Source organism: Macrotis lagotis, chromosome 1, assembly GCF_037893015.1.
Source record: "Macrotis lagotis isolate mMagLag1 chromosome 1, bilby.v1.9.chrom.fasta, whole genome shotgun sequence".
NCBI classification, from domain to species: domain Eukaryota; kingdom Metazoa; phylum Chordata; class Mammalia; order Peramelemorphia; family Peramelidae; genus Macrotis; species Macrotis lagotis.
The window spans coordinates 730,291,948-730,319,230 of record NC_133658.1 but is presented as its reverse complement, the minus strand read 5'-3'; the positions used below and the strand labels follow the sequence as shown (position 1 = coordinate 730,319,230).

Sequence of the window (27,283 nt, the reverse complement as noted above, 5' to 3'; positions counted from 1 at the left end):
ACCAAAAAAAATTAAAGGCATGAATATCAACAAAAAAGAGATGAAATTATTCATATTTCCAGATAACATGACAATTTGCTTGGAAAGCCCCCAAGAATCAGCAAAGAAACTGAGAATATTAATAAATATGTTTAAAAGCAGAATGCAAAATAAATTCATAAAAATAATTAATCAAGAGGCATTTCTTAAGAGCTGCTATAGGCCAGACAGTATGCTAAGCATTAAGGGAAGGAGAGAAGGAAGAAAGGAAGGCAAGGGGAAAGTACTCAATTCCTGGTATCAAGGAACTCACAGTCTAATAGGGGAAAAAAACATGAAAACAATTTTGTGCATAAAAGATATTTTGCAAGTAAAGTTGGAGATAGTCTACAAAAAAATGACTCTCAAACATGAAAAGGAATGAATAAAGACTTCATGTAGGAGGTGAGGTTTTGGTTGGAACTTGAAGGGAAAGAGATGGAGAGGAGTGGTGAGAATTTCTGTCATAAGACACAGCAGACAGAGTCTCTTGTACAAGAATTCCAGTGTCCCTGGATCAGAGAATATACAGAAAAACTGTAAGAAAATTGGAAAATGTAAGAAGGGACTAGGTTCTGAAGGACTTTAAAACCCAAGGATTTTATATTTTATTCTGGAAGTAAAAGGGAACCACTGCATCAGGGTGGTGGCAATATTAAAGGAGAGAAGAAGGTGTATATAAGAGATGTTACATAGGTAGAATATGGAAGGCAAGAGAGAATAAGGAGAAACGCCTAGGTTTCTAGCCTGGGTGACTGGGAGAATGATGGTATCTTCAAGAGTAGGAAAAAAACTTAAGAAGAAGGGAGATAATACGTTCACTTTTGGACATGTTGGGTATAAGATTATCTACAAGATATCCAGTTTGAGATGTCTGAAAGGCAGTTGGAAATGCAAAACTGGAGGTCAGGAGAGAGAGGTTAAGAGTGACAATCAAGAGCCCTAGGAGATCTGAGAATCACATGGGAGCCAAATAATATAGAGGGAGAAAAGTCCTAGGACAGAGTCTTGGGGCCAGCAAGGGTAATTTGAGAAACCCAGGAACACAAGTGATTTGTGTAAGATCTCCCTATTTAACAAGAACTAAGGGCAAAATTGGGCAGCTGATGGTGCAGTGAATAAATACCAGGCCTAGAGTTAGGAAGACCTGAATTCAAATGTGACCTCACTCCCTAACTAGCTGTGTGACTTAACCCTGTTTCTCCCAGTTCCTTATCTATAAAATGAGCTAGAGAAGGAAATGGCAAACCACTGCAGTATCTTTGCCAAGATACAAATGAAATCATGAAGAGTTGGACACAACTAAAAAAACAACTGAACAGATGAGCAAAATTGGAAGCAGCATGGCTCAAAATAAATTTGTTTAGATCAGCATATTACATTATACCAAAGTGGGTATATTGCCTAGATACAAACTATTATATCATTTAAAATAAAATCAGAGAATGGATAGATATGTCTAAGGGAAAATTCTCTGCCAAACTAAAGATTATCAAAATAAAAATATAGACAGAAGATTCATATATTTTGTGATCAGTGAATTTTAAATAAGTAATAAAATAGTCATTGCATCAACTGTCTTTGATAAGTGTCAAATATCCAAGATATATAAGGAGCTAGCATAAATAAATAAGAGCAAAGTCCATTCCCCAAAAGATAAGCAATGAGTGAAAATTAGGATAAGCAATAAGTGAAATATGAACATTTTCAAAAGAAGATTTAAAATTATGAAAAATTACTTCACACACTAATAATAATAAAAATACAAATTAAAATAACATGGAAGTTTTCCCTCACATCCTGGAAATTGGTAAGGATTACAAAAGATAAAAAAAAATGTTGGAGGTTCTGTGGGAAGACTAATGTCTTGTTGATGGAGATATAAATTGGTTTAACCATTCTGGAGACCAATTGAAATTAGTTGAGAAAAATCCCTGAACTGTTTATTTCCTTCAACCCCAGGAAGCATATACCCCAGAGAGGTTAAATACAGAAAAAAAGGCCCCTAAATATACTAAGAAAGGCATAGGAGTATTTTTATAGTAGCAAAAAGTTAGAAAGGAGATATCCATCAATTTGTGGTATATTAATATAATGGAATATTATTAGACCATAAGAAATAATGAATATGAGGAATTCAAAGAAACATGAGACAACTTGGATAAACTGAAGCAGAATGAAGTAAGCAGAAAAAAAATCTCTGACTACAATAACATTAAGGAAAATCAAGACTGTTTGGTTGTAATGACCAGTCCTGGAGCTCTGTTGGTTGTGTAACAGGAAAAAAAAAAACCCTGTAAAATACAATTTTTCTATCCACTATTTGAAAAAAATAGTTCATTTTACCTTAGACCTTCTAGACCACTTATTGCAAAATTGCCACTCTTTCCTCATTATATATTCAGATATTGTATATCCTTCTTCATGGCCCAGGTCAGCTCCTACTCTCCCCCTTACTATCCACCACATTCATCTCTCTCCTCTAGACCTAATTATATGTTGCCCAGGGCTGATAATTTAATCGTTTTATGTAATGAGATTAGATACTTCTGATGAGCAGAGTTCTGTGGCAGCCTGTAGTGTATATATCTCAGCATCAAGGACGATGAGTTATATATAATAACTGACTGGTAAACAAATATAGTGAAGAAATAAGTATGATACCCTTAGAGGAAATTAAACATATACAATCTAAAATGCAGAAAACTGAGACCATACGGGCCAGTCCCCTGCCTTTGGTCTTGATTGTTATTTCTTTTCAAAAACTAAAAAATAAAAATAAAAATAAATCTATTCTATTTTTAAAGTTCTCCAAAAATGAAAATTCTATACCTTTTTTGGGGGAGTGTAAAATAGATGTAAAATATTTCTTACAGTATCAGATTGTGCCTATGTAGATTGATTTTACTTAAGTGTTTTTCTTTGTTATAAGGAAAGAAGGTTCAGTGGGGAAGAGAGAAATATTTGGAAATGAGTGTGATGGAAAAACAAAAGTCATCAACAAATGTTAGTTTCCCAAACAAAAAAAAAAATTAGAATCTATGCCTTAAGTTCAACCAAGTACCAGGACTTCTTAACTTCCTTCCTGGAGGAGGAAAGAGAAGAAAGTGCAGAGATCACCCCCAACCCACCCAGTAGAGAGGGAGGCCAGGGTCAGGAATGGCACTTGGTTGTCTCTTGGGGGGGGGGGTCATGGTGAATCTCACCCCATTCTCTCTCTACCAGTCACCTCAAGAATAGGGAGCAGACCTTGATGTTTGGGTTCATGAGCTGCCTTTGAAATATAATCACTATATAACCATGGGCAAGTCCCAGCTTTTCAGTGCCCCAGGCAATTCTCTGAATGGATAGTTTACATCAATAGAGAGATTTTTCCACACTGAGAGCTTCCTATACCAATGAGATTAAAGGTCTTGACCAAAAACAAATAGAAAAAGTAATTTGAAGTTCACTGGAAATGAAACTTATTAAATCAAATGTTAAATAATTTAAAAACATCTGACAAACTCTAGAACCATCATCCACTCCTTATATTTCATCTGAAAGCAATACCAAAATTTTGTAACATTTCTTATGCACATGTAAGATCATAAGATTTTAAACTGAAAGAAACCAGAGACCAGTTAATCTTCTCCTTTGTTCAGATCAAAGGGTGATAGATCTAAAACTGGAAAGGAACTCAAAGGGCATCTAGAATCCCATAGATAGGGAAACTGAGGTTCAGAGAGGTGCAGGTAATAATAATAATAATAATAATAATAATAATAACATTTACATAAGGATAGCTAGCCAGTACAACTTACCTCCATGAGCAAGACTCAGCTTCTTGATTTCAAATTTAGCCTCAGACGCTTTCTAACTGTGTGACCCTGGGCAAGTCACTTAATCTTATTTATCTCAGTTTCTTCCTCTGTAAAATGAGTTAGAGAAAGAAAAGGCAAAATAATGTAATATCTGCCAAGAAAACCCTAACTGAACAACAATAATATTTAAGTATAACTTGCTAATTGTCAGGCACTCTATTTAGTGCTTTTCAAGTATTCTATCATTTGATTCTCACAACAGCCCTGGGAGGTAGGGTTTTTTATTTTAATTATTCCCATTTTACAGATGAGGAAACTGCCACTCAGCTAAGAAGTGTCTGAGACTAGATTTGAATTCAGATCTTCCCCATCCCAGGTCTGGTACCCTCCTTGCTGCATCACCTAACTGCCCCTCCAACAGAGCCAGGATCCTGATCCTTGCCATCCTTAATAGCTGTTGGAGAACAGAAGAATGAACCAGAGCATGTGGGTGAGACAGCACCCATTCAAGAGTGGAGTCTCACATTCCATCTGACTCTTGTCTTCCTGTCATCAGGTTCAGGGTCAGCTTTTGAAAATAAGTAGGCCACTACCCTTCCCAGAAATTCATCAACATCTATTCTTTGGTAGGAAGGAGTGTGCTACCAAGAGAGGATGAAGGGAATGAGGAAGACAGGGCCATAGAGAAGTTTTCCTCCATTCTTCTCTCCAGAGAAGTTTTTCATGTAAATGAGCATTTGGAAATGAACTTTCCAAAGGCAAGGAATTTTAACCTAGAGGCTACAAAGTTGGTTTTTAAAAAATCTTTTGGTAATTTTATTTCAGTAGAATCAGTTTCCTTTACAAACCAACATATTTTATTTTATGACTTTAAATACTTGGTTCTGAGAAGGGATCCACAGGCTTCTCCAGACTGTCCCAGGGGTCCATGGCACAATAAGAACCATTGCCTTAGATAGTAATAATAGTATTTTAAGGTTTTCATGAAAGTCAGCCAATGTGGGAGAATGGACAGAAATATAGCCTCTCAAAGCCAGGAAAACTTGGATTCAAATCCTGTCTCTAACACAATGTTCCTCATCCTGAGCAAGTCACTTAAGTTGCTCTGGGCTAGAAGTTCTTAAGGTATTTGTAAATGTCCATGACATAAGTTTTCATTTCTAATGTGATATGATGCTGTTCAGTTGTTTCAATTGAATCCAAGTCTTGGTGACTCCATTTGGGATTTCCTGGCAAAGATCCTGGAGCAATTTGCCATTTCCTTCTCCAGCTCATTTTACTGATGAGAAAACTGAGGCAGAATAAATTGACTTGCCCAAGGTCACATAGCTACTGAGTGTCTGAGGTCACATTTGAATGCAAATCTTCCTGACCTGAGGCTGGCACTCTATTCACCTGCCCCCCTCAAAAAATAATTTTATATATATAAAAGAAATAAACAGTGAAGTTTGAAGTTAATCTCAGAGGGATTTACAGAAGTCTGGGGAAGATCTGCAAAAGAACAGTTTTCAGAGGGGGAAAAAAATCCAAGTTATCAAGGGATATATGGGGAAAAATGTTCTAAATCAGTAATAAGAGAATGTAAAACAAGTCTGAATTAGGGAGTATAGAATGGACGTAAAATATTTCTTACAGTATCAGAATGTCAATTGGTTTTACTTAATTTTTTCCTTTGTTATAAGGAAAGAAGGTTCAGTGGGGAAGAGAGTTGACAAAGTTGACAAAAAAAAAGCAAAATGACAAATGCTGGGGGGACTGTGGGAAAATAAGTATGTTAAGGTGCCGTCGGCACAGCTGTCAACTGGTCTCACCATTCTGGAAACAATTTAGAACCATACCCATAATGTCATTAAACTGTGCATATCCTTTGACCCAGCAATATTGCTCCCAAATCTTTCTTGCAAAAAGATCAAAGACAGAAGAAAAGGAGATATATGTACAGAAATATTTATAGCAGCTTGTGGTGGCAAAGAATTGGAAACTGTCATCAAATGGGGAAAGGCTGAATAAGTTATGTTATATGAAAGTGATGGAATACCATTGTGGTATAAAAGATGATGAAAGAAATGGATTAAGATGTGTTTAAACCAATGCAGAGTGACATAAGCAGAAACAGGAAAACAATTCACAAAATAAAACCAATATTGTAAAGATATAAAGGACTTGAGATAGGTATAATGACCAATCATGATTCTGGATGACTCATGATGAAACAAGTTAGCCATTTCCTGATGAAGGGAAAGACAAGGGACTCAGGGTACATATTTTGGTATTGGCCAATACAGAAATGTGTTTTACTTGGCTATATAAATTTGTAACAAAGGTTTTTGTTTTTCTTGCTTTCTCAGTTGGGGGTAGAGGAGTGGAAAGGAAAAAATACAGATCTTCATGAAAATATTTTTAATTGAAAATATTAAAATTAAAAAATTAAAAATAAAAACAATTAAAATTAAAAATAATAATAAAAACAAAAAAGAATACTCCAGTGCCAAAGAGTAGAGTTAAGATAGAGTGTTATGCATAAAGAATAGCAAATAAACCAAGACAACTGAATTGTAGAGAACATATAAGAGAGTAGATTGTGAGAAGACTGAAAAAAATTATAAAGAATTTTAATTTCCAAATAGAGACTTTATATTTTATCCTGGAGATAATAGGAATCCCCTAGCATTTCAATGAAAAGAAAAGGAGGAAAAGAAGATGATATTGTCAGACACTTGGCTGGTGAGTGAAGGATGGATTGGAGGAGAGAAGACTTGAGACAGAAAGGATAATCAGAAGGATATTTCAGTAGACCAGGATAAGGACTTGTATTAAAGATGGTGGCTAGATGAGTAGAGAGAAAGGGACATACATATAAGAGACGTCGTGAAAGTAGAATCAACAAAATTTGACAATAGATTCAATATGTGGTATGCATGTGGATGAGAATTCTACATTGTTGTGCAATCCTGTTTGGATAGAAAGATAGTGCTGCCCTAGAGATCAAAAAATAAAAGTGGAAAGAGAGATGGGTTTGATGAGAAATTTGAGGACTTCTATTAATGTTGGGATGTTGGTGATGCAGAACTGTAGCTCAGGAGAGCAATCAGGGCTAGATATTTAGATTTAGGAATTATCTGCATGAAGATGATCATTGAAGACATGGGGGCTAATGAGGTCACCATGGAAGATAGTATAGATGGAGTAGAAAAGAGGTCCCAGCCCAGAGATTTAGGGATCAGCTGTCAGTTAAAGGATATAATGTTTGTCTTTTTTTTTTGCCTTTTTGTCTCAGATCTTTATTGAGTGGAAATCTTTCTGGTATACCAGTATCACAAGACTATATTACATTTCCTGAAATTAATTTTAAATTGGAGGGCATTTCATGGTATACCCAAAGTCAAGCATATATTTTTGTCTTTTTATTTATTTTGAGTTTTACAATTTTCCCCCCAATCTTGCTTCCCTCCCCTATCCCCCACAGAAGGCAGTTTGCTAGTCTTTACATCATTCCCATAGTATGCATTGATCTAAGTTGAATGTGATGAGAAAGAAATCATATCCTTAAGGAAGAAACATATATAGTATGACATATAGTAGAATTACATAATAAGAATTTTTTTTTTTAAATTAAAGGTAATTGGGGGCGGCTAGGTGGCATAGTAGATAAAGCACCGGCCTTGGAGTCAGGAGTACCTGGGTTCAAATCCAGTCTCAGACACTTAATAATTACTTAGCTGTGTGGCCTTGGGCAAGCCACTTAACTCCATTTGCCTTGCAAAAACCTAAACAAACAAACAAACAAATAAACAAACAAACAAGCAAATAAATTAAAGGTAATAGTCCTTGGTCTTTGTTCAAACTCCATAATTCTTTCTCAGGATACAGATGACATTCTCCATCACAGATACCCCAAAATTGTGCCTGATTGTTGCCCTGTTGGTATGAGCAAGTCCATTAAAATTGATCATCACCCCCATGTTGCTGTTAGGGTGTACAATGTTCTGGTTCTGCTCATTTTGCTTAGCATCAGTTCATGCAAATCCTTCCAGGCTTCCCTGAATTCCCATCCCTCCTGGGTTCTAATAGAACAATAGTGCTTCATCACATACATATACCACAGTTTGTTAAATCATTCCCCAATTGATGGACATTCCCTCATTTTCCATTTCTTTGCCACCACAGACAGAGCTGCTAGGAACATTTTTGTACAAGTGATGTTTTTACCCTTTTTCCTAATCTCTTCAGGGTATAGACCCAGTAGTGGTATTGTTGGATCAAAGTGTATGCACATTTTGTTGCCTTTTGAGCATAATTCCAGATGGCTCTCCAGAAAGGTTGGATGAGTTCACAGCTCCACCAACAATGTATTAGTGTCCCAGATTTCCCACATCTCTTCCAACATTGATCATTTTCCTTTCTGGTTGTATTGGCCAGTCTGAGAAGTGTGAAATGGTACCTCAGAGATGCTTTAATTTGCATTTCTTTAATAATAGTGATTTAGAACAATTTTTCATATGATTATAGATTGTTTTGATTTCCTCATCTGTAAATTGCCTTTGCATATCCTTTGACCATTTGTCTATTGGGGAATGTCCTTCATTTTCAAAGAAGACCACGACATCAGGTAGGTGATGCCATGACAAGCACATGAATTGGATTTCAGTGAGGGGGCTGTGCTAAGTCACCAGCCTCACTTTCTTCTTGAGAGCCATCTAGGTCCAGGGACCAGATATGAATCATGACAACTAGAGATGACCTGGAGTGACTTGCCCAAGGTCACACAGTGAGTAAGAGTAAAGAGTATGAGGTCATATTCGAACTCCAGTCCTCCTGAATCCAAGGCCAGTGCTCTATCCATTGTACCACCTAGCTGCTCTTGGTGTCTATAACACATATGAAGAGTTACCAAAGAAAACTGAGAAGAAATAGTAAGACAGGCAGGAATAGAACCAGGAGAAGTGCCAAAAAAAATTAGAGAAGAAAAAGTATCCAGTAGGAGATATCGTGGTCAGCAATGTCAGAGTACTGGGAGGTCAAGAAAGATAAGGATTTAAGGGGAGGTTAAATAGTGTCATGGAAAAGGCATTGGACCTGAAGTCAAGGCTTCGAGTTTCTCCAACTTCATGGAACAGTGTGACCTCAGACAAGTCACAGCCTTTTGGTACTTGAGTTTCTTTATGGAGATGATATGGGGCAGGATCATTGTGAGTTTCAAGAGATGTCCTATCTCTTGATATATAGAACTGGATCTCTTATTCTTATTTTGTCTGTCACATATAATCTCCTTTTTCATTAACATAATAAAGGTCTTTAGTCTTGGTTTCTTAGGATGTCAAAAAGAAGTTTTTCCTTTATGAGGAGGTCATTAAGTTAAATTCAGCAAGTGTTATTAAGTGGCTACTTTGGCCAAGGCTCTAAGTCAGACACTTTGAATGCAAAGACAAGACAAAAGGCAATCCATAAAGAACTGCTTTATAAATAACTTATTAGATGATTTTTTTACACCTGGACTTAGCCTGGTTGGGTAGACTAAGCCTGACCTTGGGAGAGATTTCATTACCAGACTGGCTATTCCTTTAAACAAATCTATTCTCTTCTGCCTCCCTTCTCTCTGTTTAGAACAAATAAAACTTAAACTGGAGACAATTCTGTTGCTGTTGATCAGTTTTTCTTGGCATAGATACTGGAGTGATTTGCCATTTCCTTCTCTTGCTCATTTTCTCAGGATTACTAAGCTAGTAAGTGTCTGAAGTCAGATTTGAACTCAAGGAAAAGGAATATAACTTGACTCCTGGCCCAGCATTTTAAACACTTTAAAAATGCCCCAAAATTTAAATTGTAGTTTTATCCTTTAAGTGTTATATTTGAAGACCATACTACTAAAGCTGATAGTTTGCTGTGTATTTGTGGCAGAAAAGATAAACCCACACAGAAACAAGTTTCTAAATAATTTTGAAGAAACAGATTTTCAAACAAACAAAAAAAGAAAATTTGGACCTTCTAGACCATTTAATGCAAAAATATACCCCCTTATTATATATTCAAATACTGCATATCCTTCTTTGAGGCCTAGGTCAAGTTCTACCCTTGACTGACCATACAATATATTCATCTCTTCTTTGAATTCTGTATTCTCTTATTGCATGCTGCTCTGAGGTGACTCTTGTTTTATGTGTATGTGTGTATATGTGTGTGTGTGTGTGTGTGTGTGTGTGTGTGTGTGTGTGTGTGTGTGTATATATATATATATATATATATATATATATATATATCATCTCTCTAAAAAAATTAGATGCTTCGTACCAACGGAGATGCTGTTCAGCCTTTAGTATGTCTCAGTATCAAGGACAGCTTAGTAAACTAATAAAATGAAAAAATAAATATGGCAGTTTTGAAAAAAAATAAAGAATATGTAATATAAAAACCAGAAAACCTTAGAAGCCATGTGGGCCAGTCCCCTACCCTGGTCTTCATCTTCATTCATTTTCCAAGATAGATGGCAATCTGTCCTATTCTTAAAGTATTCCAAAGATGGAGATTCTATACCCTTTAATCTAGTTAATTAAAGTGCTTAATTCTCTGGCCCTAGAATTCTTCTTTAACATATCATTGAGCTCTCCTTTAAGCCCATTTCCTTCTACCTTCTCCCAGATGACTTTGAGCAGCAATGTTTCACCTAAATTAAATCCAGTTCACGCACAAGTAAAAACTGTCATGATATCATTTGGCCTGCTTCAAGTAGGACAAACAACAACAGAAAAAGATGCAGAATGATCAGTTGGTCCCCTACTAATTACCTTCATTTGCTTGAAGATCATTAGTTTCACTTTTTCCAGATTAAACAAGCATAATTCTTTTCATTTTTCCCCCCCTGTCACCATAGCCATAGTGATCATGGAATTGCAAGCTTTTTTTATTTAAAAATTCTTCCTTGAGGCACTGTCCAATAAATGTTCAATTACTTTCCAGATATTGAATAAAAAAATTCCACCTGGTTTCATTGTCACTAGAGACTACTTAAAGTTCTTGGGGGATTCCATTCAAATTACCTTCATTTGAATAATCACTGTTCTAGTCCTGTTAAATAGGGACTTAAAGCAAGCATGTGTGTTTATCATTTTGATTTGCTTTTTAATTAAAAGAAAGTTGCAGGAATGTCCTTAAAAAAAGTTAGCTTCAGATTCAATGTACAGAATTGCTCAAAATCTGAGGTCCTAGCTTCCACATTGCAAGAATTTTAGAAAATTTGCCATCATCAGAATGTTTTTAAAAAGACAATTCTCCATCAGTCAACACCAAAGCAATACTAAATCCTACTACTAATCAAACAAAATAGAAAAGCAGAGTATCTATTTGAATCCTTAAAGAAAATAGTGGTCTCTAATTATTAGACAAGGAGATTAATTCTTTGTCACTGAGTCAGAAAGGGAACACATCTAAATCCTTGCTTTCTTGATTATTTAAGGACATATCAAAACATCTTTGAACAGCAGGAAATTGGTGCCACTGAATATGACTACTCTGAGCTCATAAGTCCTCTTGACTGATCTGGGACCAGAACTGATTGTTCCAGGCATTATTCTGGTCACATTTGGGTAGTGGCTTGTCCTTTTTTGCTCTTTATTCTCTTCATTTTTCTTCTTTTGATACATACTCTGCAGTGGTGCCAAACTGGCCTATTTACTGTTCCTTATCTGAAATTCCATCTCCTATCTCTACCTTTTGTGTAGTCTGTCCACTGTTCCTGTAATGAATTTCCTTTTCTCCTTGAATTGCTTTTCAAAGATCAACCGGTAAAACTTTCCTGATCTTGTTGTCTCCTCAAATAGAATATTAGCTCCATGAGGGCAGAGAATATTTCATTTTTCTCCTTGTATTCCCAATGTCTAGAATATTTCCTGATACACAGTAAGAGCTTAATAAATTTCTTTTGCTTGATTGATTACTACTTTTTTTAAAAAGCCAGTACCAATACAATTCACCATCCTCCAACCTCACTGAATTCTAGTTCAAACAGAAGATTCATTAGAAAAGCATCAAGAGGGGCAGCTAGGTGGCACAGTGGATAGAGCACCAGCCCTGGAGTCAGGAGTACCTGAGTTCAAATTTGGCCTCAGACACTTAATAATTACCTAGCTGTGTGACCTTGGGCAAGCCACTTAACCCCATTGCCTTGCAAAAAACCTAAAAAAAAAAAAAAAAAGAAAAGCATCAAGAGGGGCAGAATAATTACCTAGCTGTGTGACCTTGAGCAAGTCACTTTAACCCCATTGCCTTAAATAAATTTAAAAAAAAAGGAAAAGCATCAAGAAAGGGGGTTCTCTAAAGAAAAAATGATTGTGCCAAAAGGTAAAATATATGTGTGTGTGTGTGTGTGTGTGTGTGTATACTTATATGTGTGTGTCTGTGTCACTATGTGTGTATACACAAGTCAGAGAGAGACAGAGACACAGGATTAGACAGAAACAGAGACACAGAGATAAAGAGACAGAGACAGAATGAATTATTTGCCACTGTACTCATCTCTCTTATTTTCTCTTATTTTCAACATCAGAGAATATTTTCAGGCAATAAGCAAAAGGCTTGAGTTTCTGAGCCTGGTCATCAGACAACAAATACACATACAAATACATATATATATATATATATATATATATATATATATATATATATATATATATATAAATAAAAACATATGTGTGTGTTTGTTATACATACTTCTGATTATGCCTCGAAAGCAGGGCCTGGGTTTTTTTTCTTTTTTTTGGTGCTTAGCATAGCATCTAGCACATAGCAGGCACTTAATAAATGTTTATTGATTGATTGAAATAAAGATGTACTTTTTTCCCCCATCAAAGTTCAAAGATCCCCTGAAATCTGCCATAGACACTTTAGGACAGAGCATGTGCACCCCTAGATAAGAACCCTTGAGCTCAAGCATCAAACAAGAATAAAAGAATTGTCACATAATAATGAGGTCCCTAGGGACAGCTAGATGATGTAGTGGATAGAGCATCAGCCCTGGAGTCAAATATGACCTCAGACACTTAATATTTACATAGCTGTGTGACCCTGAGCAAGTCACTTAACCCCGTTGCCTTGCAAAAATACAAAAATGAGGGCCCAGTTGAAATCAGATAAATTGATTTGTTCAGTGTTGTTTAGGAACTGATCCAAGAGGACCTGAGTCAGGATTTTACCAACAATAGAAAGCAGGGAAATGGCATAATTGCAATAGTCAGCTTTCCCACTTTCTTCTTTAAGATGATGTCAGTACAGTGATTAAAGACTAACACATGAGTCAAAGCAAGGATGACTGGTACAAAAATGAAAGAAATATGCTGAATAAGGCAGAAAGTCTAGATGCTGGGTATGAAGAAAAGGTATTTGCAGGTGGCAGAGGTATCATGGTAGCACTTTCAGAGTATGAATGTTACCAGATTACAGACAGACATACAGATAATATACTAGATTATAGCTATATTACCCAAAAGACCTGGACAGGCAGACAGTCTAGGAATCCAGATCATCTAGGAACATGCAATAGAGAATGCTCTGGCCAGGAAAGCTATGTGACAGAAATATAACAGTTGGCCATATACATATGTTTCCAGCACCAAATGTTAGGGCATTTGTGTATTTTGTTATGTTTTGTACCCTTGGTTGATTTTATGTAATATGTTTCTTGGTCAACTTGGATCCGTGAAACCCTAGCAGAGTGCTCTCCAAATACTAACCATTTAATAAAAATCTAAATTACATTAAGTTAAATTGAATCTCTCTTCCCTACTTAAAGACTTCAATAGTCAGTCAACAAACACTAGGTATCTACTACATGCAGGGTAATATATAAGAAAGGTGCAAAAAAAAAAAGTCTGCTCTCAAAGAGCTCACAATTCAATGGGAACCACTACATGCAAATGGCTATGTATTGGCAAGGACAAGCTGGAGCAATAAAGAGATAATACTTATATTGAGGGGATCAAGAAAGACTTCTTGTACAAAGTAGAATTTTAGTTAGGGTTTGAAGGAAACCAAAGAAGCCAGGAGGTAGAGCAGAGAAGGGAAGAATTCCAAGCATGGAGGAATGTTATGAAAATATGTTCACATCCAGAGATTGTATTATTCTTCATGGATCTGATGCTTGACCTTTTCAAAAGTTAATGAAGGCCACATGGTTGTGTCTTATTTAAGGTCTTTATGCTAGCCTGCTTCCTAGGTGTAGACCCCACTAGATCTTAGTTGTTTCAATAAATATTTAAGCTTGTCTGTTTATTTCTGTTAATGTGCTAATGTCTGCTATGTATAGACATTGTACTATATATCTTGGGTTCTGAGGATATCAGTGTTGTCATTCTATCCCTGATGAGTGGGATGGCCTCGAGTTCAGTGTTGATAATAATAATAATTAGTATTTTTATAGTTAATATCCATATTGTACAGATGAGGAAACTGAAGTGATACTAATTCAGTGATTCCTTACAGGGTCACATACACATACATACACACACACACACACACACACACACACACCTAGAGTTGAACTCAGGTATTCCTGACTCCAGAGCCAGAGTTTTATCCACTGCCCCACCTAGAAGCTTTTAGGGCTTCCTGGGTATCTTCTGTGTCTCCTGAATTTTCTCTGAAGTAATAGTAGTCTATCTTATATCCAATTTGTGTCTCTTAGTATGGGAATATAGATATGAACTATAGTTAGGGATTTTCCTGGATGGTGGGCAACAAAGCCAAAGACAAAATGGCCTTCTTAGGTCAGCCCCCGGTGACATCTGGTCATGAGCTTTTGTTAGCCCAGTATTACATGTTACACATATAATACTAAATCATATCTATTCTATACTATTATATAATATCATATATTGTATGACTATTATATATATTATATATTTTTGCATACTCTTATATAGCTTATTATATATACCAATATATGATGTATAATTATATATTATATATAAAATATGCAGTATAGTATGCATATATGCTATTATAGAATTGTTACTCTATAGTTTATTATATATGCCAACATATATGATGCATTATTAATATAATATATAGTATATTATAGATATACTAATATATTTGACTATCATAGTATACTATATATAATAACATTCATTAATATATAATTTAATATATGCTGTATACTATTATATTATATATCATTAACTATATAGTATGTCATATATTATTTACTATATTATGTAGTATATATCATACTATTTAATATATTATGCATACTGTGATATGTTATACATTATTTACTAGTATATCATATATAATATGTTGTATATACTAACAAATATATGTAAATACATAATATTCATTTATATCATGGACAGCTAGGTGGATGAGTGAATAGAGCATTGGCCTTGGAGTCAGGAAGACAGGAGTTTGAATCCAGGCTCAGACACTTACTAGCTGTGTGACCTTGGTCAAGTCACTTAACCCTAATTACCTCACATCCAGGACCATCTCCAGTTATCCTAATCCATATCTGGTCACTGGACCCAGATAGTTCTGAAGGGTAGAAAATGAGGTTAATGCCTTTGCACGCCACCACCTCACTCAAATCCAATTCATGCGATCGTCATGGTATCATCTCTTTGAGAATGAAGGATAAACATCATCATCATCATCATCACATATTATATTAATATATTGCATAGTTTAGTATTTCATATATAGGCCTCTGTCATACTCTCTCTACAGCCATTCCTCTTTGATAATCTCATAATATATTATTTTTTAGTATATTATACTATTATATAATATACTGTTATAGTATATTAAATGTGATCATATAGCATATTATATATGAATATATGATGTACTATATTATATATGCTAATATGGTATACTATTTAATATATTTTATATACTACATATTATTTACTATTAGTTTATTATATTGCTAATATATGATGCTAACATATTATATAGTTTAGTTATATCAATTATATATTGTGTACTATATTATATACTAATACATGACATTTTGTATTGTAGCATATTATACTAATGTGTGATATACTATATAGTGTATTATATATGAATATATGATATACTAATTAGTCTATATTATATCACATACCATTATTATATATTATATAAATTATATGTTATAAATTATGTACTATTATATACTATATCATATAGTATTCATTATGTATATTATTTATATTATATACTATTTTATAGTATTATATATTGAGAGAGAGAAACAGAGAGAAATTGACTCACTTTTTCCTTGGCTTCCAAGACTATATTTGCCCTGGCTCTTCCTTTTCCTGTCCAACTATTCCTTGTTTTTGACTGGATCATTATCTTTCTCCAGATCCTGTAACATGAGTGATAAATGAACCTCTGTCCTACAACACTTCCTCCTTTATGGTCTCACCTTCCTACTCCCACAAGTATCATCACTGTATTGATGGCTTATAGACCCATATATTTAGGGGGCTTTTTTGTTTGTTTGCTTGTTTTTGCAAGGCAGTGGGGTCAAGTGGCTTGCCCAAGGTCACACAGCTAGGTAATTATTAAGTGTCTGAGGCTGGATTTGAACTCATGTACTCCTGACCCCAAGGGCTGGTGCTCTATCCAATGTGCCACCTAGCTGCCCCTAGACCTACATATTTAGCCCTACTCTTTTCATTTGTGCTATATATCCTGTTTTGTAAAGTGTCTGTTGGATATTGACTCCTCAATGCCTCCATACATTGCCACAAGCAAAGTTGATTATCTAACCACTCCCCAACTCACCACTTTTTGACTCCAATAAACTTTTTTAAAGTACTTACACGCTAAACATTGTGCAACCTGAGGATACAATTAATAAAAAGAAAATCCTTGCCCTCAAGAAACTTGCCATCTAACTGGGGAGACAACACAAAAACAGGAAAAGGAGAGGGAAATCTTGTTCCATAGAGTTGAAACTAAGAGGAACAGCACATGTTGATGGTTTGAACACCTTCGCAGGCACCAGGCTCTGTAACCTCAGTGTCACTCTTGAATCTTCCTTCTCTCTCACCACCATATCCAATAACCTGCAAAGTCTTATTGTCTCCATAATCCCTCTCTCTGATATACATCCCCTTCTCTGCACTTACATGATGACCACCTAGTTCTGGTCCTCATCACTTTTCAGACTATTCTGTAATAAAATCCTGATAAGTTTCCTTGCTTCCAGTCCCCCCCCCAATAAAGCCTCCATACTAAATAATATTTTTATAGCATGGAGACATCTGATCACATCATCCCTGCTCAAATACTTAAAGTGGCTCCCCATTGTTTCTTGGATAAAATAGTAATTCCTTAATCTTGTATTTAAGGGTCCTATGATTGGTTCCTGCCTAACTTTCTGGTTTTTTTTTTATAATCTCCTTTCTGTGTTCCAGTCAAATTAGATTCATGGCTATTCCATAAATTCAGTATTCCATCTCCTTCCTCCATGAATTGCAAGGACAGTGTTCCAGATATAGAATGCATTCTTTGTTTATCTCTGTCTTTCCAAATCCTTTTTCTCCCTCAGGGCTCTCCTGTGCCTCATGTTCTGGGAGCCTTTTCCTGATCCTTCTCAGCTATTAAGGTTCTTTTATTCCACAAATTACCTGGGAAATATTTTTTCATCTCTACACTATTAAATCACCTCTTTTCACCCATTAAAATATCATCTCCTTGCCAACAGGGATTGTCTTTGCTTTTATATTCTCCAGTCAAGCATAGCCTTTTGCATGGAGAAGGCACTTAATCTAAAGATTTGTTGGATTTGTCTAGACTATTCCAGGCAAAGTCTTATACTCATTAAGAATATTCTCAATTCAATTTCACCATTAAAGAGAATAATCATCTCTTCCCACTTGGCATAATCCAGATTCTTACTGAGAATGCTTCTCTCCAATGAGCTGAATCATTGACAAACAGACACCATTGAAGAACAGCCAAATTAGAACAAAAAATTATTTAGGATTTAGAATCTCCTTATATGGTTATTGTATAGAGATGACTCGCTTCTATACACCCATTTTGAAAAGAATCTTTGAGCTGAAAATACTTTCCTTTCTATCTTAATTTCCTAAATCTTGAGTATTTAAAATTCCATCAAAGATACTCCCAAAGGCTCTATTCTTTGCATTCAATGTATTGCATTTTGGAACTCAATCAGGTCATCTGAGTTTGAAGACAAGAAGTTTGTCCTCTTCTTTTGCAATCCCAACTCACTAGATAAGATCTCTTGAAAGACTATGTTTTTTAAAAGCAGATTTTCCTAGGGAAGGAAGGGCTTTGATAAGACATATGGCTAATAAAAAAAATACTTATTTTAAAGCATGGGGAAAAAGGAGTAAACAAAATAACCATGTGACTACTTTTACCATTTGTTTAAAAAAAATTTTTTTTAAAGAACACCATTAAAAAGTCATTTAAACATAGACTAAAAAATACCAGAGAAGGAAGGGTCCTTGCAGATTGTTTAATCCAACTATCCAAATTTTCCTGTTATAATTGCGGACACAGTATATGAAACAATACATACCATGCATGGGAAGCATGTTCAGTGGTAATGTGGTTTGGGTGCTGAGCCAAAGACAAGAAATGCCAACCTCAAGAAGGTTGGTTTGTTTTAAATTAGCTATTTCTGACTCATCATAAGACTATTTGCATTCACTTAGCAAGTGCTATAACTAGCCATTTTTGCATCTAAGGCAAGCAGCACAAAATGTACCTGGAGCACACTGCACAAAATACATCTTAAAAGTTAACTTTTAAAGGCAAATTCAGTGGATTTGCAGTGGTGATAAGGAGATCCTGGAACATCAACCTGTGCATGAAAAGGAGAGGAGACAAATAGCCTTATACTTGAGATTGGAGGGGGTAAAAGGGGAGGAAGGAAGAGGGAAGCAGGGCAGACCTGATTCAGGAAGGGCATTCCTGAAGTACAATTTTCTTTCTTTCTTCCTTTTTTTTTTTAAAGGTTTTTGCAAGGCAATGGTAAGTGGCTTGCCCAAGGCCACACAAGCAATTATTAAGTGTTTGAGGCTGGATTTGAACTCAGGTACTCCTGACTCCAAGGCCGGTGCTCTATCCACTGCGCCACCTAGCCACCCCAGAGTACAATTTCTTAAGGGTAGAAAGTAAGCCATCCACCCATCTAGTAGCTTCCATTCTTGCTAATTCATCCTTGCCAACCAGCTGCTAAGCATGGTTCTCTCTATTGTGCAGAAGTAGTGATGTATATCCTAAGGCAACAATCTGTTCTCCCCACCCTCGTTATCTTTCCTCTTAGCCTTATATTTGTGAATTTAGTTTTCAGCCTGCCTTGAATGACTTGTCTGTGATTTTTACAATTATTATTTAATTTAATATTTTCCCAATTACATGTGAAAACAATTTTTAACGTTTACTTCTTAAAACTTTGAATTCCAAATTCTCTTGCTCCTTCCCCTTCATCGAGAAGGCAAGCAATTTGATATAGGTTTTATATGTGTAGTCATGCAATATTTCCATATTAGTTGTGAAAAGAAACACAGACCTCCCCTCCCCCCAAAAAAACTTAAAAATAAAGTAAAAAAAAATAAGTATGCTTCAGTCTTCATTTAGAATCTATCAGTTCTTTCTCTAGAGATGGATAGAATTTTTTATCCATGAGTCCTTAGGAATTATTTTTTATCATTACATTGCTGAAAATAGCTAAGTCATTCACAGATGATAATTGTACAGTATTGGTATTATTATGTACAAGTGTTCTGGTTCTGCTTACTTCACTTTGCATCAGTTCATTTTTTTATAACACAGTAGTATTCCACCACCACAATCATATACCACAATTTGGTCAACCATTCCCCACTTGAAAGACATCCCCTCAATTTCCAATTCTTTGCCACCACCAAAAGAGATGCTATATTTTCGTATAAATAGGTCCTTTTCCTTTTTGTTTTTTATCTTATTAGTGATATTGTTCAGTTAAAGAATAGCCCTTAACCATGATTCCAAATTGCACAGAAGGGTTGAATCAGTTCAAAACTCTTATAGTGCATTAGTGTCTTAATTTCCCCACATTCTCTCCAACATTTGTCATTTCCTTTTCTATCATATTAGTCAATCTGAGAGGTGTGAAGTGGTACATCAGAGTTATTTTAATTTGCATTTTGTTAATCAATAATGATTTAGAACATTTTTTTCATAAAACTATAGATAGGTTTGAGTATTCTATCTGAAAACTACCTGTTTATATCCTAAGACCAATTATCAACTGGAGAATTGCTCTTATTTTTATAAATTTGACTCCATTCTCCATATATTTAAGAAATGAAACCTTTATCACAAATAAATATAAATTTTTTCAGTTATGATTATTACTATTTCCTTCTATATTTTTCCCCCATATTTATCCTTCTCTCATTTTCTCTTTTACCCTGTTCATCCTCAAAAGTGGTTTTTTTCTGACTCCCACCTCCCCTTTATCAGTCTTCCCCCTTCTCTTTTCCCCTTTCCCTCCTACTGTCCAGTAAGGTATGATGGATTTTCTATATCCAACTGGGTGTACATGCTTATTCCCTCTTTGAGCTAGTTCTGATGAGAGTAAGACTCATGTGCTCCCACCTACCTTCTCCTTCTTCCTCTCCTCTGTAAAAGTACAATTTTTAAAAATTTAAAGTGGATGTCATTTTCTTGTATCTCATGCCTGTGGAAACTTGCATGTATATGAAAATGTTTGCATTTCCACAAAAACTTTTAAATTTTATAAGATTACAATTATGATGCCAGAGAGGCTTTCATGTACTAAGAAGTACTAATCTTGATAAAAATGTCACTAAAAATTAATTTGAGATTATAAGGAAACCAGTATGACACAAACTTTTTTCTTTATGGACAGCAGCCAGACTTCAGTTAATAACCATGACAAGCTTTTTCCATCAGGCTAATTACTTAACTTGAATCTTTGTTTTATCCTGAGATGGCAAAGGCTTTAAGATATCATCTAGGCTTATTCTATCAGTTTAATTTATTGATACTTTCTTTTTTACATAGGTACAAATCTCTTATAAACTTCACTCCCCAAAAACAGCTGAGTAAAACTGCTTAACCATTGCTTTACAATTGATGGTAAAGGACATGTAGTTACAGAATGTGTGCTCCCATTTTGATGTTATAGTGCTGCCATCATCTCTTATCTTTGTTGTCACTTCAGGTTGTCTTTATTTGCTTCATTGAAGCCATTGTGTAAATGATTCTTTTGGCTCTCCTATATTCATAGGAAAGGTATCATGATGAAGTGGACTGGTTTCTAGATCAAAAAATCCTAAATTCAAATCCTGCCTTTTTCCTTTTCTTGAGGATTCCAGGGAACTTTGTAAGATCACAAATTTAAGAACTGTTGATCGTTTTGAGGGAATTTCCACAACAGGATCTGCCAAAATCAATAAAAACACAGGTCTAGACTGTCTTCTTAGATGCCATGTTTCTTTAATTTTTTTTATATTTATCATTGATGCAGTAATATTCTGCAACATTCTTATATGACTTTTCAGCCATCCCCTAAATCACCCATACTTGTTTCCTGTTTTTCCACAAATAACATTGACAGAAATACTTTTGTCCATATCATGTCTTTTCTTTTTATCAATAACACCCTTGTAGCAGTCATAGTAGTAAGATCCCTGGGTTAAAGGATATGAATATGTCTTAGATCTAATTGGCAGAATTAGAAGCCCTCCATACCCCTGGACATTCATGATACTCTCTGCTTTGTTTTATTGAGAAATATCATTGAAAAATAGGTAAAGCTGTAATCTGATGATCTGACTTAGAAACCAGAGAAGTCACCAACCTCTCTGCCTCCTTATCTGTAAAAAGAGGGGGTTGGATTTCATGACCTCTTCCTGTTCTGAATAGCATGATCAGTTTGGGGGGTTTTTTTTAGGTTTTGTTTTTTTTGTAAGGCAATGAGGTTAAGTGGCTTGCCCAAGGCCAAGCAGCTAGGTAATTATTAAGTGTCTGAGGTCAAATTTGAATTCAGGTACTCCTGACTCCAGGACCTGTGCTCTATCCACTATGCCACTTAGCCGCCCCGATCAGTTTTTTTCTTAATAAGCTTTCTAAACTTATGCTCCCCTTTCGTGGCAAATATGGTCTAGAAATCCATGAAGGAAATACCCTAAGTATAAAAATATACAGTCTTGAGTGATAAAGGAAGATTTAGGTTTCTTCTTTAAATTTCCCCAGCAAAAGATCAAGTTGCCTGTCATTGACTTTGATTAGATCCTGGTGTTCTCAACCCAGAGGTCTAAATAGTCTCAAGTACCTAATGAAAGTTTGTGTTTTGGAGAATTCCAAGCAGAATTAACTTGGGTCACCTGATTCCTGTAGGTTCTGCCTTAAGAATAGTGTTGAGCAAAATCATTGCTCAGCATAAAAATTTGGTGCGTTTGCTCATGTCAGTGGATTATTAATGAGACTAACCTTTCAGGTTTTCTCCTCTGGGGTGCAAGTATTTCTTTCCTTAAGTGGTTGTCTTGTAAATAGATACAGCTTTCTTCCCCAGATTCAAGTATCTTGTTTTAAAAGACCAAGTCCCCTTTGAAGGGCAATTCCCCCTCCCCCTTCGACTTTCTGCTGTATGAACATGGACCAATTGCTTAGAAAGATCATCCTGCTCAAGGCTTTTATGCTGTGAAATGCCTGGAAGAAAGGAGACTTCCAAATACCAGTTTTAATCCACCGACACTTTAATGACTAGTAACTCCTGCCCAGGCCATCAGACGCATAATTATCTCAGATGTGAGAAAGGGCTCATCCAACAGGGAAGACACGGATCTGAGAAGGAGCGATTGGAGAGCCCAGGGGGCAACAGATAGCCCGGCAGGCAGGGAGGGCCCTGGCCCTACCCTATAAATCACACTCATAAAGAGCGCCCCTCGGGCCCTGGGCGGGGACGGCGTGCGCCCCGGGGCCCCCAGCGGACTCCCGGGCCCATCCCGGGCCCATCGGAGCGGGAGAAGGGATGAGGACCGCAAGGTGGTACCCAGCGGGCGGCGGCGTTGGGTGGCCGCGAGTGGCCCGAGGGCGGGGGACCTGGTAGAGGGCCAGTTATTGTGCGCCTATTGATCCGCCCCGCGGGCAGGCTCTCGCCGGCTGGGTGACCCCCGCCCCCCAGCCGGAGCCTGGTCTGCCGCGGCTCGGGCTGGAGGCGCCCTGCCCTCCCCTCCCCCTTCCTCTTCCTCGGCTCCCGAATTCCTCAAGTTCGGCGGGGAGATAAGGGAGCCCATGGCCGCCGGAGGGGGCCGCGGCGGACGGCGGCCCGCGGCGGGCGCCCCTCCCTGGCCGCAGCCGCGCGGCTCCCGGGCTCGGGGCCCCCAGACGGACGATGGCGCGCTGAGGCGAGCGGGCGGTGCGCCGGGGCCGAGCCGCCCGCCGCCGCGATGGGCCAGTGCTGCTGCAAGCTTTACTACTGCCTTCAGTGCCTGGACAAGACGGTACCTTGCTTTCTCCTCCCCACCCCCACCCGCCTTGGGCATTTGGCTTGGCAAGGGCACAGGGAATCCCCGGGCAGCCCACCCCGCGGCCGGGCTTTGTTGGTGGGCCAGCCCGGCCCGGGGGCTCGGGGAGGAGTGGAGAGGGAGCCCCGGCCGCACGCGCGCGCACACACACACATACACATACACACACACACACACACACACACACACACACACACATATACATACACATACACACACGCACAGACAGACAGACAGACACACTGCAGGTCGGAGGTGGGCATTGTCCTGGAAGGGGAGGGAACGGACTCCCCTCACACCCAGGCGTCTCTGGGGCCACGCCCGGCCCAGGACCCCCGGGAACGGCGAAGCTGGCATTTTCTGGTGTCCGAGGAACCTTCGTCCCCGCGGCCCGGAGCTTCCGAGCCACTCGCCCACCCGGGGAAGATGAGAGCCGTTCGGAGCTCATCTCAAGTTTGGCCCCAGCTCGCCCAGCCTTTGAATTTCTGCTCCCAAGTTTCCCCAAGGTTCTCCTCGTTGTGTAGAGCCGTGGAAACTCTACCCTGAGGACAGTAGGAGAGAGAGACAGAGACAAAGGGGGAGGAAGGAGAGAGAGACGTGAGACTGTGCTGCTTAGAAGGTTTACCTTGCAGTCCCCACCTAGGCGGGGACCATAGAGAGGGATGAGCGGCATTCCCACACGAAGCCTTCTCCGCCTTTTCTCTTTGGACTTTTGTCCAAACCCGTGAGCTTGCACAGGTTGAGAAGGAGCGGGTACTCTTAATTTCTTTAATAGAAAGTATGGCGTTGGCAGGACTACTTGCTGTGTAATATATATACATATATATATATATATATATATATATATATATATATATATATATATATGTATATTTTAGATGGCTGGGTTTCTCAGAGATGTGATAGGCTGATAAAAAGTTGCAGTTATCTCCTGTGGGTCCAAGTGAGGTAGCGTGAGCTATACAGTCTGTTACCAGTCAAAGGGATATGTATGGCTTAATATAAAACTCATTAAAGTGGGGTCCCTAGGGGACATCTTAGTGATCAGTTCTGCTTGCGAACCTGGAGCTGAAGGATGGCTACATACCACCTAGGTTGATTAAACTGGCAGCTTTACAGTCACTTAGGTCTTTCTTTAGACAGAAAAGAATGACTGTCCCATTTTTAACATCACTTCCAATGAGTTTAGCTATCGCCGTAATGAGCGTTCAGATGAAACATTTCTATACAAGGTAGATGTGAATTTGTGTGCTTTAAGTTTTCATGGAAATATGAAGCATTGGCACTGAGTTAGTTGTCTCCAAATTGACTCTAGCAGTGACCAAGCAAGATTTTAAAGGAAATTGTAATAAAAGCTGAAAGGATGCTTTTATAATAAGAGCTCTGGTTTAAAAAAAAAAATGTGTGTGCATATTATAAAGTTCATGGTCTCTATTACAATGTTCTATTTTATTTCCTGAAAAAAATAGTGTATCTTACAGGGACGCTTCTTTGTTCCTATCCCAAGTTAAACTCAAAGAAATGGGAAGGATGACCCATATAATCAATTTGAGTTTGGAGCCGTTAGATGAAAAATATTTTGTGAATGAAATAAAACTCAGATCATATGCTCATTTACCATTAAGCATAGTGGTTTAATTCCTAAACTTCAAATTTAACATGAAACTTTTTTGGAGCTGTGAAAATAATGTTGAGTTTAGCAACTTATATTGCTATTGTAAACTTTCTATTGTTTTTAATTTGCCCAATTTCAGGGTGGTAGTCCTCCTAGAAAAAGAATCAGTTAAGTAGAATAGTAGACTCCAGGCCCAGACTCAGGAAGATACTTAGTAGCCACAAGTGTGTGACTTTGGGCCCATTTGCCTCAGTTTCCTCATTATTTATAAAATGATCTGGAGAAAGTAATGGCAAACCACTCCAGTATCTTTGCCAAGAGAATCCCAAATGGGGTCACAAAGAGTCAGAAATTATTGCACAACTTACCATAAACGATTTTGAAGAGGTATATTCACAGATGAGAAGCTACCAGAAATAATTAAGAGCTGACCAATGAGTCAGGAACAATGGGTTCAAGTTCTGCTTCTGCCCCACAGGTTGCATATATATATGTTCATGAGAAGGTCAGCTTTTCAGTACTACCAAAACACTCTTTCTTAATGCTTTAACTTGAAAAACCATGAAGGATCTGCATTAGTAGGTGTCATTTTCTCAATTAGAGTTCCCTATATTAAGGAAATAGAAAATGGACTTTATCAATTGAAAAAAAAACCACAGGACCAAATTTCTGGGAACCCACAAGGTTTTAAAACCTGAAGAAACTGTAACTCTGGTCTAGTTACCACACTCTTTTCAGCCTAAATCTACTGATTATATAGTCATCAAATGATTTAAAAAATGCTATGAACATTATTCACTTTATTATAGTTCCACAAAAAAATGAAAAACCATACAATTTTTACCTCAGGTATCTTAGAATACAATAGTGAGAAAGAAACCTTCCTTGTGAAAGAGTGAAGTCAATAGTTTTGGTTCTACCCAGCTCTGTCACTTTATACTAACAGAACTGGCCACTGGAACTCTCTGAATCTCAGTGTCCTTATTTGTAAAATGAGAAAATATAACTTAAATATAAATATAATTATTTTTTAAATATAAACATAGCTAAGTAGAACCTCTAAGGTTCTTTTATGAAGTAACATGGTATAGGTTGATAAAACTGGATTTTGAGGCAGGAAGAACTCAGTTCTAATCCTGTCTCCGTGACCAAGTTCTAATCATTGAACTCCTCTGACCCTGAATTTCCTCATCTGTCTGGGGGATAATGCAGATAATAATGACTCCCATTTCAACTTGTTGTTCTGAGGATCAAATAAGCTAGAATGCTAAAAGTATTGTGCCAGCCTAAAAGAGCTATCTAAATGTCAACCCTTGTGATGATAATCTGATCCTGCCATTTTACAAAAGCTGTGTAACAGAAGTCCAAAGTAGTTATTTTGTTTGTTTAAGGTCACACAATGAATTACTGACTGAGATGGGATTAGAACCCAGGCTCCCCAGCTTTCATTATAGGATCTCTCAGGTGATAGCACACATACCATTAACCAGAGGAACTAGGCACTTATTCTGTAAATTAATAAAATCCAACGATTTAACTAACCTGGAGCCATTTTCATGCATTTAGCATAGACTCATCACTTATACCTGTAAGAAAATTATGTTCATTACTGAGAAATAAATGTAAAAAGTTACAACATAAAACATAAAACAACATAAAAAACAATAACATAAAAACAGCTCCAAATAAACTGATACATCAAGTACTTTTTACAAGATTACCTTCTTCTAAAACCTTGGGGGAGGGCAACCTATACCCACTGTCAAACAGACAAAAGCAACATTCTTTGTAATGATTGAACCTTCATAAATATAGTGGTACGAGACAAGCGGCTACTTATAAGGTTGAAATCATTAATGGTTGATTTTCTGTAGCTTTGAATACACCATGAACAAACACTGCAGTCTGCTTTTAAAATGGGTCATGTCTTCTAAAACATTTTTTTCATGTAAATCCAGACGAAGGATATAGAAAACTAACCATCCATGCTTTACAAGCTCTGCTACACAGCTCTGGACCAACCAGAAACTGTAGAGGCCAGGTTGTTGTTTTTTTTTTAATAACCCAATAAAAATCTTCAGCCTAGTAACCAGACATAGCAACCAAGCTACCCCAGCTTCAACAACCCTTTGAAAGAGCCTGACTATTCTTTATTAGGAGTGATGGCTATCTGGGAAGAGGGCAATATGGGTGATGTAAAAAACAAGAGTTATCAATAAACATCTATTTTTAAAACCAGTCTGACCACAAATGCAAACTCTAAAATGCTTCTGGTAGCTCTACCAGAAGCTGTTAGCTGTTGTAGTTCAACACCTCCAGGATCTATAATTTTTGTACAGTGATGTCTGTAC

At 37.1% G+C, this 27,283-nt stretch overlaps 1 protein-coding gene across 6 annotated transcripts in view; it reads left to right on the top strand.

Annotated features, from left to right (window-relative positions):
- The window catches only part of MTUS2 (microtubule associated scaffold protein 2), a 675,509-nt gene that overhangs the window by 548,989 nt on the left and 99,237 nt on the right, over nucleotides 1-27,283 (top strand). Inside the window, exon 1 of one of the 6 annotated variants that reach the window (XM_074216126.1) lies at nucleotides 23,226-23,293. The exons of the other annotated variants lie outside the window; for them this stretch is intronic. Coding sequence (XP_074072227.1) covers nucleotides 23,240-23,293 — 54 coding nt within the window. The 5' untranslated portion in view covers nucleotides 23,226-23,239. Of the gene's footprint in view, nucleotides 1-23,225; nucleotides 23,294-27,283 lie in introns of those variants that run through there. 6 annotated transcript variants of the gene reach the window in all.